The 12,604-nt window shown below is 44.4% G+C and overlaps 1 protein-coding gene across 1 annotated transcript in view; it reads left to right on the top strand.

Annotated features, from left to right (window-relative positions):
* LOC139917703 (bone morphogenetic protein receptor type-2-like) overlaps positions 1-12,604 on the top strand; it is a 31,008-nt gene that overhangs the window by 16,271 nt on the left and 2,133 nt on the right. Inside the window, exons 6-12 of the mRNA XM_071906881.2 lie at positions 5,121-5,351; positions 6,909-7,023; positions 8,474-8,634; positions 9,223-9,370; positions 9,866-10,002; positions 10,817-10,989; positions 11,113-12,461. Of these exons, the coding sequence (XP_071762982.1) occupies positions 5,121-5,351; positions 6,909-7,023; positions 8,474-8,634; positions 9,223-9,370; positions 9,866-10,002; positions 10,817-10,989; positions 11,113-12,461 (2,314 nt within the window). The remainder of the gene's footprint in view (positions 1-5,120; positions 5,352-6,908; positions 7,024-8,473; positions 8,635-9,222; positions 9,371-9,865; positions 10,003-10,816; positions 10,990-11,112; positions 12,462-12,604) is intronic.

Here is a 12,604-nt window from a genome sequence, read left to right as displayed (position 1 = left end):
ACCTTTTTTTTAAATCAGAAATCTAATATACCCAAAACATTTTCTTTTTGGTCCCAAGCAAAAACTGTAATTTTGTGCTAAACTGTCATCTGTTCATCAATTTAATCAGGTTTTTTCATAATGTAGCAGTGTAACATTGTAGTTATACTGGTGTCACTAACCATATGAAGTTTGCTTAATGCAGAGGGTGGACATTCAAATAATATGGCTTGTATACTTTAAAGGATAAGGCTGGTGTTTTTTAATGCATTGCTTACCGTCAACAAATCCTATGAAAATAACAAAATCAGCAATGATTTTGTTTTGCCAACAAGTCTCGTCCATGTAGCTGGTGCCCAATGAAGCCATGTCCCAGCAGCCATAGAACTCCATTGGATTAAAAAAACGATTAAAAACACGTCAAAGAGCCATGCTGCTGCTCTGCAGCATATTTCATCATCACGATGCACCGGGCCAGCCGACTTTTTCCTCAAACAACTTAATAAGCCGACCGTAAACACGGAAAGTAGTTCCGTAGCACCGAAAATAGTCCCCGGCATAATGAAGAATTTGTTCCCATTTGAATTTGATTTGGTAATAACTACAACAGCCTGACTTTTCGTGGTAACAGTTAGCGATTTTTAAAATTGAAACTATGTCTTTGTGAGCTGTATTTCAAGGTTTTTAGCTTACAATTGGAGCCAATGACTTCCGGGTTGACGACTAAAAACGGTACGTGGGAAGTCAGAAAGTAACGGGAGTAGAGCAAACGCATTGTTGATTTTGTTATTTTCATAGGATTTGTTGATGGTAAGCAATGCATTAAAAAACACCAGCCTTATCCTTTAATATATATGAGAGACTCTATAGAAGCCTACTGATGTGTTAGGCCGGGTATTTGTCGAATAAGTCAACTCCTCTGAACAGCTCGGTTCAATAAATCTTTAATACCTGGGGATTTATACACACCTGTTCTTAGAAGAAGAGATTTTGATAAAAACTTGTAGCTTTGGTTCAGTCGTGTAGTGTTATTATACTGGCTTCAGAATCTCTATGCGCATGGGGTGGGGTCTGTGTGTGTGAGAGAGAGACACACAGAGAGAGAAAGAATGAAAGAGAAAGGAGAGACCAAAGGCATAGAGGCAAAAATACATCCAAAATACATCAAGGTTTACGGTTACATTTGTCGTTTCAATGTGACTTTTATCATTCGATCACACCAGGACGCATTAAGTGACAGGTCTGGATGCACCAAAATAGGATTTTGCTCACACTGACATGGGATCCTCAAAACCAGATATGGAGGTGGTCAGGCTCACATTGTGATTGGAAGTCTGGATGAAATCCAGCCACAAAGCTAATACAAACAGTATGAAGGGATTCAGAGGAGAGCAGGAAAAAGTCATGCAGACACTAATTTAAATAAATACAGACACAGGAGACACATAACAGCCATTTTTCACACAAGTGTGGACATACAGCAACGTGATCTCATAAAATCTGATCTTTGAAATCACATTGAAATGACAAGTGTAACTGGATTCATGATCCTCTCCTAATTTCAGATAGTTTTACTACAATCATTGTAAATCTACAAAGGTTCCTTTTTATTTATTTTAAAAATATGCCACCAAAACAAACGCATAGAGTAAATGCTTATTAACACTTGAGTCCAAAAATTGGTCTGCGGCAAGGGGATTTATCTGCATGACAGCAGCTGTAACAATTTTCAATGCAGTTAAAACTTTGCTAGTTTTAGTTTTTCTACCACTCAGTTGAATATTTCAGTTACCTCAAGTCTTATTCCCATGTCCAAGCCCACAATATGCAGATTTCTCCCGTTACAAGACACGCTCAAAATTCCAAAGCAATACAAGGCTATTTTTACACTGTTCACAGGCTGATTTGTCAGATGAAAGCTTTTCTGATTCTGTGGCATCTTAACAAACACAGCCAGACTTTACATACATACGTTATTAAATGGGAGACATTAGCTGGCTGTATTTGATAGGCGATGGAGTACTCAAAAGTGTCGGTATGATTCGTGAGAGCACGATGCTTGTGCTGTGCTTGACGAGACAGACGAACGGCTCTTACAGTACATCCATATTGAACATAATGATAGAAATACAAAGATGCAGTGATTTTTTCCTTTCTCTTTTTTGACATCAATTTAGTTCATTTCAGGCTAGAACTAGTAATATCTTTTCAGGCAGGAGTTGAATTCAGACCACCGTCCTTGTGGCTTATCAAATGCAGACACGTTGTTTCACATCAGACTCATAGTGGAGGAGGAATGAGCCAGGGAGCCGCACTGTCAGACAAAACAAGAGTCCAGTGGATATTGCTGTATATTTCGGAGATAAATGTTTAACACGACATGGAGGTGGAAATTACAAAATCGGCGTTGGAACTGTTTTGCACAAATGCACAATTCATTTCTCGTTCACACGCAAATGATTTTAAAGACAGAATGCTGGCTCCTTACAGGCCTGCTGAGCTCTGGCCCATTCTGCACACTAATTGAATAGTGCAGTGACTTGTAACTGACTCCGGGCCATTGGGCCATCTTTATTGTTTAACCCTGCTGTTTGTCTCTGTCATTTTGATTTTATCTGTCTTCCCCCCGGTCTTCCTTGCTGTCTTTATTTCTGTTTGTCCCTCCCTCTGCTTTTCGTTCTTTCTCAGTTCGTCTGTTCCTGCCTTTCTGCCTCTTTCTTCCTGCCTTCGTACCTGTCTTTCAGTCTTATCATATCTCTAGCACAAACAAAATGGTCATTTTATTCATACTTTTTTGCACAATTCTCATCACAAATTTCTCTAGTGCGAATAATGAGTATCTTGATAAAATGTGTGACATGTTAGACCATGGGTGTGATTTTAGTTATGAAATCTATTTTATGGGTGACCTTAATATAGACTGGAATTCGCTGAGCTGTCCATTAAAAAAAAGGCTTCTAACTGTCGCAGATGCATGTGGGTTGTCACAGATAATTAACAAACCAACTAGAATATGTCTTAAAAGTGATGGCACCCAAATTTCCACTTGTATTGATCATATTTTTACTAATGCAGCAGAGCTATGCTCTAAAACAGTATCTGTACCTATAGGTTGTAGAGACCATAATTTAGTTGTGAGGAAAACGAAAGTGCCCAAGCCTGGACCTAAAGTAATCTTTAAGAGATCTTATAAAATGTTTAATCAAGACAAATTTGTTGAAGATGTAAAAATGTGTGTTGGTCAAATGTGTTATTGGGAAAAGATCCTGAAGAGGCACTGGTGAAATTTGATGAAATCTTTATGCCCCTGGTTGAAAAACATGCACCACTGAAGAAGTTTACCGTCAGAAATGTCAGAACACCATGGTTAGACAAGGAGCTGAAGGAGTATATGGTGGAACGTGATCAAGCAAAATTCATCAATAGCAAACATGTCTGGTTATAAATTAGACTGGCAAATATATTGTAAATTAAGGAATTTTGTTACGAAGTTAAATAAGAAGAAAAATAAATTGTATTATGAAAATAGGATTAATGATATTAAAAACGATAGTAAAAAATTATGGAATACACTGAATGATCTAATGGGCAAGAACACCAAACCCACTCCATCTTTCTTAGAGACAGAAGGAAACTTCCTCACCAAACCAGCAGATATCGCTCACCACTTTAATAATTATTTCATAGGTAAAGTAGATCATTTAAGGAATAACATGGTAATAATTATTTCATAGGTAAAGTAGATAATTTAAGGAATAACATGGCAAAAATAGATAACGAAATATCTTATTTATTAATAACAAATCAAATCATGAAAGGTACAAACTGTAATTTTAAATTTGACAGAGTAAGTATAAGTAAGGTAGAAAACATGCTAATAACTTGTAAAAAATAAACCACCAGGTGTTGACGGCCTTGACGGGAAACTTCTTAAACTGGTTGCTGATTTAATTTCCCCTGCTATTTGTCATATTATTAACCAGAGTTTCATTGAAAGTTTATGTCCACAAGAATGGAAAACTGCCAAAATAATACCACTGCCTAAAAACGGGAAATTACCATTCTCTGGATCAAATAGTCGTCCTATAAGTTTATTGCCTGTTTTAAGTAAAATGATGGAAAGAATAGTGTGTGAACAAATTAAATGCTATTTTTCTATTATTAATTTAACCACTGATTTTCAACATGCATACAGAGAAGGGCATTCAACAGCTACTGCTCTGACTCAAATGACTGATGATTGGCTGAGAGAAATTGAAGAGAAGAAAATAGTGGAAAATAATAGTACAGAACAAATGTTGTTGCAATGCATAATTGTCTAGCTTGGTTATTTGTTAAAAACAGATTACTCTATTCATTACTTGTATTTATCAGAAATATCTCTGTTACAAAAAGTCTCTCTTAGATAGACACGACTACTCTACCAGACATGCTATAGGAGGAAATTTTACATTACCAAAAGCAAGGACAAAGGCAATCAAACGAATGGTCATGTAGCGAGCTATGCATGAATGGAATTTACTCCCTAGACATATCACACAAGAAAACAGTAAAATTTGATTTAAAATTTTTGTAAAACAACATCTTTTGACTAGAGATGTTGAAAAGATGTAGAAACTAGTTTGGCTAAGTTTTGAATAAAATACAAATATGAGTTTGATTGTGTTGATGTGTCTTGTGGCCGTGGAGGGTCTGAGTTTGTGGACCGGGAAACTGGAGTGAAACGGACTAATTTAATGTATTTTGGTTATTGTATTGAATACCAGTGTGAAATGGACCGTATTATGATTTGAAATGCGTTGGGACACTGGAGTGAAACAGACTATTTCATATATTCTGATTATTGAATTGTCAGGAGCTTGTCTTGTCTGTGTGTGTGTTCTCGTCTTTGTACTGTTTATTTTGTAATGTTATGTGTTATGATGTAAGTGTAATGGTTGCATTGTCACCATGTAAAGTCTGTTTTGTGGACCCCAGGAAGAATAGCTGCTGCAATGCTGTAGCTAATGGGGATCCTAATAAACTAAACTAAATACATTTCTCTCAGTAAGAGTACCAGCGGAAGGTGTAGGATGCAAAATGTAAATGTGTTTTGTTTTCCCCCCCCAATTTCCAATCCCACCACCACCTCCTCCCCTCAGCTGATTGGCCGTGGCCGATACGGCGCCGTGTACTGTGGCTCGTTGGACGAGCGGCCCGTGGCTGTAAAGGTGTTCACCGCGGCCAACCGCCAGAACTTCCTCAACGAGTGCTCCATCTACCGGCTCCCGCTGCTGGAGCACGACAACATCGCCCGGTTCGTGGCCGCCGACGAGCGGACAGGCGCCGAGGGACGCACCGAGTACCTGCTGGTCATGGACTACTACCCACATGTGAGTACCCGGGGGAGGGGAAGGTCAGTATGTAGGGGCGTGTGTGTGTGTGTGTGTGTGTGTGTGTGTGTGTGTTCAAAGTTAGAAGGACTTGAATCTGTATTCTGAGGGGCAGACGGAGTAGAATCACTGGTACATGTAGTCGTTGAGGTCTTCTCCATCTCCGTTTTTCCCGCAGACGAATTAATATGCAGTGGGTGTGGGGAAAGAAGAAGTTGGCACTGACTGCTAACAGCTGCCTCTAGGAACTCTTCAATATTAATGTCCATGTACCTAAAAACTGAATATGTTTGCTGTCCAAGCCTTCAGCCCCATAATTAGAGGTCAGCTGACCCCAGCCAGCCTATGAAAGGAGCCTATTATGCGTCATGACGACCGCTGTAATGCATGTTGCCATGGTAACTTGGATCAAGCCAGGACAGGAGTCTGGGACACTTAATGCATTCGTATTCAAGTAAACAGTAACATAATTTATTTAAAACGAACAGACCTAATGTAATTTTCTTTAGTAGCGGATGCGCGAATTGCCTTGTGATTGATTTTTGAAAGAAAAGATTGATTGTGTGTGCGTGTGTGTGTGCGCGTAAAGGCCCGACCAATGCAAGATGATGAAGGCTGATAAAGTTAATTGAAGAAGGAAATTAGTAATATCCGATGAGTCTTCTGATAAAGATTTTCTTGTGGTGTCAGTACTCCAGATAAGTCATTGCTCTATTCATATTCTTTTAGGATAATCTAATAATTCTTTCTTTTTGTGATATTCTGTTTATCTCCTAAGAGGAAATACTCCTCAGAGCACAAGGTCAACTACACAACAACCCTGCAGTATTTTGCTCAAGGGCACTTCAGCAGGGTGGACACTCAGGGGGTTTTGGGGGGATTGATGGACTCCTTACTTGCTACACCACCCTGCTGCCTCAAACCTCTCATGTGCAGTGAAAGCTAAAACCTGCACAATAATCATTGTGCTGTATTTTTTTAGTCCTGGCCAAATCAGGATTTTATTGATGGAACAAATGCCAAAGAGGATATGTCTGTGAAAGCCCAATAAATCAGCCTGACCCTAGAGTGTGTGTGTGTGTGTGTAAGAGAGAGAGAGAGTAAAGAAAGTATGGTTTGGCTCTGATGCACCACTCATTTACTGGTAGGTGACTTGTGTCTAAAGTGACAAACACCAACTCCCATCCTTCCTCATATCTGTTCTCAGTTCTTAAACAGGCTGCAGGTGATTGATTTTCTCACTATTCTCTCTCTGACTTCTCCCCTACTTTTCTCCCATCTCACATCCCACCCTTTCCCTTTCCTTTTCCTCCCCCTAATCTCTCCCGTTTCCTCACCTCCTCTATCCCCCACCCTCTCCTCCTTCCTTCCATTTTACCTTCGATACTTCTATCGACTTCCTCTCCCTCTTAATCTGTTTTCCTCTCTCTGACACGTTCCATTATTTCTCCATCCCTCCCTCCCTCCTTCACCCTCCCCTTCTCTCCCTGTTTCCGTTTTTTTTTTTTTTAAATCTCCTTTCCCATACCCTTTCCCCTCCTCCATTCTCCTCCTCAGGGTTCTCTGAGTCGCTACCTGAGCGTTCAGACCAATGACTGGGTCAGCAGCTGCCGGCTCGCTCACTCCGTCACCCGCGGCCTGGCCTACCTGCACACCGAGCTCTTCAAAGGAGGTAAGCTGGAGGGCACACACGCACACACACACATGCAGACACACACACGCACACAGAGAGTTAATTACGTAACTGCTTACAGTTCACTCAGTCTCAAGTTCCAAGGCTGCTGCTTCCATCTGTTATTTACACACAAACAAACACACATACAGAGAATAGCAACAGAGTATTAGCAAAGTATGAGGTAGACTTTCAGCCCAATTAGTTATGATTATTATTTAGATGGGTCTTAGAGTGTGCGTGTGTGTGTATTACTCCCTCTACCCCATTGCCTTGTGCTAGAGCCTTGTTAGACCCACGTGGGACTGCAGTGTGCAGGTCCTGTTTGGCTTGGAGTGCTTTGCATCCCTGCATTTGGATACACACACACACATACACACTGCATGCGCTTCCAGCCAAGGGTATTTATAGACTGGCCGCAGGGTAGCCTCAGAGAGAGAGTGAAAAATGGAGAGCGGGACAAAGTAGGGGGAGGGCAGAGAAGGCAAGATAGGGATTCAAATGACAAGTGAATATCCCCGTGGCTCATGGAAATCATTCTAAGGGGGCAGAACTGACAAATGAACTGAACTCGCTCTATCCGGTATCTCCACGTCACCGACCCTCAGCCTCAGCGGTTGTACTTGGCACTCCCCCCGTCCTCCTCATCAGCACAGATCCGCATCAAACAGCCAAACAGGCTGAGAAGTGAAGAGGGAACAAAGTGCACTTACAGTGGCTCAGATGCAGTGTTAAGACTCCATGGGGATGGAAGTTATTCTGTTTGTGCAAGCATGTGACAAATAGAAGTGGAGGGGGTTTGCGCTTGGAGAGGGAAGGAATGAAGGGGAGCTGAAGGGATCATCAGACCAGAGAGGATGGCACACAGAGAGAGACAGAACGAGAGGGAGAGGCAGAGAGACCTGGTGTTTGTCAGTTGTGCTTGTAGCTGCTAACAGCAGAATCCCTTGGGCTTTGGTACAGTCGTCATCCTCCCCCACTCTCCCAACACATCAATAGCAGGAGCCTCAAAGCTTGGATACTGTGGTAGCTCCTACAACTTCCTGTGGCCCTCTGCCTCAGTGCGCCCTCTGCTGGACACTTGGATATTGCACCCAGAGGCTACTGAGCGATATGGTCTTAATCCCATTGTTGTAGATTAGATTAGAGGATTTAACTGTCTGTTGACAGTACAGCTTGCTTTGAAGAACAATGAATAATGAGGGGGAATCGAAAGCTATGTGAAGGGATTTGCTGGGTGTTATTATTCATTAACAAATAACTCAAATAACTAAATAAATACACTTATCTGTGAAGTAAAGACTTGGCAAATGTTGCGACTGCTGCACTATCGAGATGTAGCCTACGGTTTAATAAAAGATGAAACTAATTCCCTTCCTTTGTCTTGCCTCTTTTCTTCATCCTCTCTTTCCTCTCTCTATTTCCCCCTCCTCCTCCTCCCTCCATCAAGACGTGTACAAGCCGGCGGTTTCCCACAGGGACCTGAACAGCCGGAACATTCTCGTCAAGGCTGACGGCACGTGTGTCATCATCGATTTCGGCCTGTCCATGAAGCTGACAGGAAACCGGCCGGCGCGACACGGAGAGGAGGAGAACGCCGCCATCAGTGAGGTGAGCGGGGAGGAATAAATGGAATCAAAATCAAAGCTGATGAAATGTTAATGAGTACATTGTAATGGAAAGACAATCAGAAGAATTCCTCACAGATTTTAAACTCCTGCAGAATTTACCAAAAATCGACCCTTTTTTCATTTTTTTTTTTTTTACTTTCATTTTCTTTTCTTTTTGCTTGTTAGTCACTGCACACGTGCCACTGTACAAGCAATAATAGAGCTTTAGCACAAAATCCATCCTTGGTGTGAAGGATATTTTGGAGCTGTTATATAGAACCTTGTGGAAAGCTGTGAAATTCTTATCAGATGTCCTCGGCAGGGGATAAAGTAGGAGAATAAAGCTAACTGTGGAAATGTGCTGTCGAACTTGTGAACAATTATTTTGCTCTAAGTCTTTATCTCCTCTACATCTTTGCTTTATCCCATCTCTGCCTTCGCCCTGTCTTTTCTCATCTGTCTTTTCTCTCTTCTTTTCTTCCTCTCCTCTCTTCCTGCCTCACCCCTCACGTTTCATCACATACCTTTTCTCCATCTCTCCACCCTCACTCCCCCACCCCCCCCTGCTCATTCCTCACCCGTCTACTAGGTGGGGACAATCCGCTACATGGCTCCAGAGGTGCTGGAGGGGGCGGTGAACCTGAGGGACTGTGAGTCGGCCCTGAAGCAGGTGGACATGTACGCCCTGGGCCTGGTCTACTGGGAGACCTTCATGAGATGCACCGACCTTTTCCCTGGTGAGAGAGACACAAGGACATAATACACAGACACACCTGAACACGGGGAAACGGGCATACTGCGATACCAGCTTCCTCTGTATGCAGTCTGTGTTGAGTGGTGCTGTGTTGCTCTGTGGGTAGAACAATGGTTGGAACATTACAGTCCAGTGTATCCCACTAATATGATGAATTGGTAGGACAATAGCAATTTGGAGGGTTTTTTCAGAGCTGGTCAGGGTGTCTTGGAAAAATAACTCTGAGGTTCAAAAGGGAGAGGAAAATTAACTTGGGTCAAAACTATGTTCAGACTCTTTTTTTTTTTTTTTAGAATTTCTGTTTTTCTAGATGTATAATTCCCATTCTTTCTGAATGAAGTAATGTGGCTTCCTGGACCACATTGCTGAAAATAGAGCTTTGCAGATTCAGTATATTCGCAAGTTTGATGTGTGTTTGTGCTACATGAAAGATTACATGAAACACTTCTTGCCTCTCTCCCTCCTTGCCTGCCTCCAGGAGAGTCGGTGCCAGAGTACCAGATGGCGTTTCAGGCAGAAGCAGGGAACCACCCGACGTTTGAGGACATGCAGGTCCTGGTATCCAGGGAGAAGCAACGGCCCAAGTTCCCCGAGGCCTGGAAAGAGAACAGCTTGGTATGTGTGTGTGTGTGTGTGTGTCCATCGTGTGTGGGTTGAGTCTGATGTGTGAGATGGTGTTGCAGTAGTGGGTTTGGTCGAATCGAGAATCGATGTTGTAATACTGTAATATTCATGCTTACACACCGCCAGCCACTTGAGAAACCGGTCACTGCAACTCCTTAAATTTTCTATAAACTGAGAGACATCCTAGGTTCCTGCACAGCGCTGGAAAAAGATAAATTATTTTCATAATTTCCAGGTCTTGAAATGTTTGGGAATTTGACAGAAATCTGGAAAAGTTTAGAAAAATATTGTTCAGAGCCAATACACACATTTACCACACATTTTATGTAGTTGTGGACCCACCCTCATTTCACATAATTGTGATATTTGTTATTTCTTCATCAATAGCGATATTGCCTAGTTGTGATAATAGTTGTATTGAAGAATAACCTTCAGCTATAGAGTAATATAGCCTCTTTGACAGTCGCATTTCCACTATAGGCATACACATAATCTTTAAATCCAGTTAACAAAGCAGGAAAAAGTCTGGAATTTTGAAATGTAAAATGTATTGAACATAGGTTGTTGTTAACCAGTCGCCACATTTCTTGGTTGGTGCAAAAAAGTTGGCTGCAGCTGAACTTTTGGATGACATTACCTGTCAGCAGGCAATGATGTATTGGCCTTGCTATATGTCACGCCTAACGCTGCAACACAATTGGCACTGCAGCTAGCTGTTGGCTAGCTGAAATGGGGCATTGGATAGTAGCACAGTGATGTGGTTGCTAGCAGTGTGAACAGCAGAGTAAGACTGTGTCCCTGCCAGGCGGTGCGTTCCCTGAAAGAGACGATGGAGGACTGCTGGGACCAGGACGCCGAGGCCCGTCTCACAGCCCAGTGCGCCGAGGAGCGACTGGCAGAGCTACTCCTCATATGGGACCGCTCCAAGTCGGTCAGCCCCACGCTCAACCCCATGTCCACCACACTGCACAACGAGAGGTAGGCACACATACACACATCTGCCAATACAGTACCTAATTCAGTGAGCACCCCTTTCGAACAACATTGGTATTATGTTTGTTTGACATTTTTCTCTGTTTCTCTCAATGTGCTTTCTACCAGAAATCGCATGACACCAAAGTCTGGCCCGTACCCAGACCATCCCTCCTCTTACATCGAAGAGCAGGAGGGTGCGGCCAAGAACACGCAGGCCGACACCACCAGCTCTGTGAGCGGCCGAGCTGGGGCCGGGACCGGGGAGAGAAACAGGAACTCCATTAACCAGGAGCGCCAGCAGCAGGCAAACGCCCGACTGCCCAGCCCAGAGGGCAGCAGCACCAGCGGGGCGGGGATGGGCCTGAGAGGCAGCCCCTCAGCCTCCACTACCACCACCACTATTATCTCTGAGTCCGAGGGGCCCACAGGGGGAGCCACAGTCCCCGTCTGCCTCCACCTGACCCAGGAAGACCTGGAGACCACCAAGCTCGACCCCAAAGAGGTGGACAAGAACCTGAAGGAGAGCTCCGACGAGAACCTGATGGAGCACTCGCAGAAGCAGTTCTGCTCGCCGGACCCACTGAGCCCTGGCAGCTCCAGCCTGCTGTACCCGCTCATCAAGATGGCCAGCGAGGCCTCGGGCGCGTCGGACCCCGCCGCCGCCATGCCCACGGCCATCTTCCCCCTGCCCAAGCAGCAGAATCTGCCCAAGAGGCCGTCCAGTCTGCCACTGCGCACTAAGCCCTCTAAGAAAGAGTCCTCATCCTCCTCCCTCAGGTTCAAATTTGGACGCTCTGGAAAGTCCAACCTGCGGCAGGTGGAAGGAACAAAGATGAACATTGGCGCAGCAACAGCCACAAACACGGCTGTAGAGGCTCACCGGGGTACAGGCACCAACAACCTGCCTGTTCTACGAGACATGCACGTCAACGGTAGCATTAACGGCGCCGTTAACGGTCAAGCCAACAGCGGTATCTCGTCCATGGCAGCAGGCGGCGCTACGGGCTTCGGAGGATCCAGCGTAGCTCAGAATGGGTCCGGAGCTCTGAGGTCGGACGACAGCCGCCTGAGCCTCGGTCTCATCACGGCGAGCCCCGACGAGCACGAGCCCCTGCTGAGCCGGGAGAGAGAGCAGCCCGATCCAAGAGACACTGCTGCGAGCGTCGCCGCTCTCCGCTCAGCCCGACCCAACACTAACAACAACAACAGCAACACCGGCCACGGCCAGGGGGACGGGGAGAGCGAGGGAGAGAGTGACGGAGGAGAGGAGGAGGGGACCGGGGAGGCGGGGAGCAGGGAGCCTACGGGACCCCCGGGAGAAAGCTCGGGGTCTGGGTCTGGTGCCGTGGACACCCAAGGAGCGGCCCCCGTCACCATGCGAGGGGAGGCCCTGCTCAGGCAGCCCAAAGCCCGCAGGCCAGAGAGACCCAACTCCCTGGACCTGTCCTTCACTACCCAGGACCTCGCCTCACTAGGTGATTTTCTACACAAACACTCAGACAGTGGGCAAACAGACATGAGGGAATCCACTCCATAATTCATGATCACCTCACTTATACATTGTCACTATGTGTTGCATCAAGAGTTCTCAGTCTTTTTCATGTCATCGGGTATGCAT

Source organism: Centroberyx gerrardi, chromosome 21, assembly GCF_048128805.1.
Source record: "Centroberyx gerrardi isolate f3 chromosome 21, fCenGer3.hap1.cur.20231027, whole genome shotgun sequence".
Taxonomy (NCBI): Eukaryota; Metazoa; Chordata; class Actinopteri; order Beryciformes; family Berycidae; genus Centroberyx; species Centroberyx gerrardi.
This window is presented reverse-complemented; position numbering and strand designations above follow the sequence as displayed.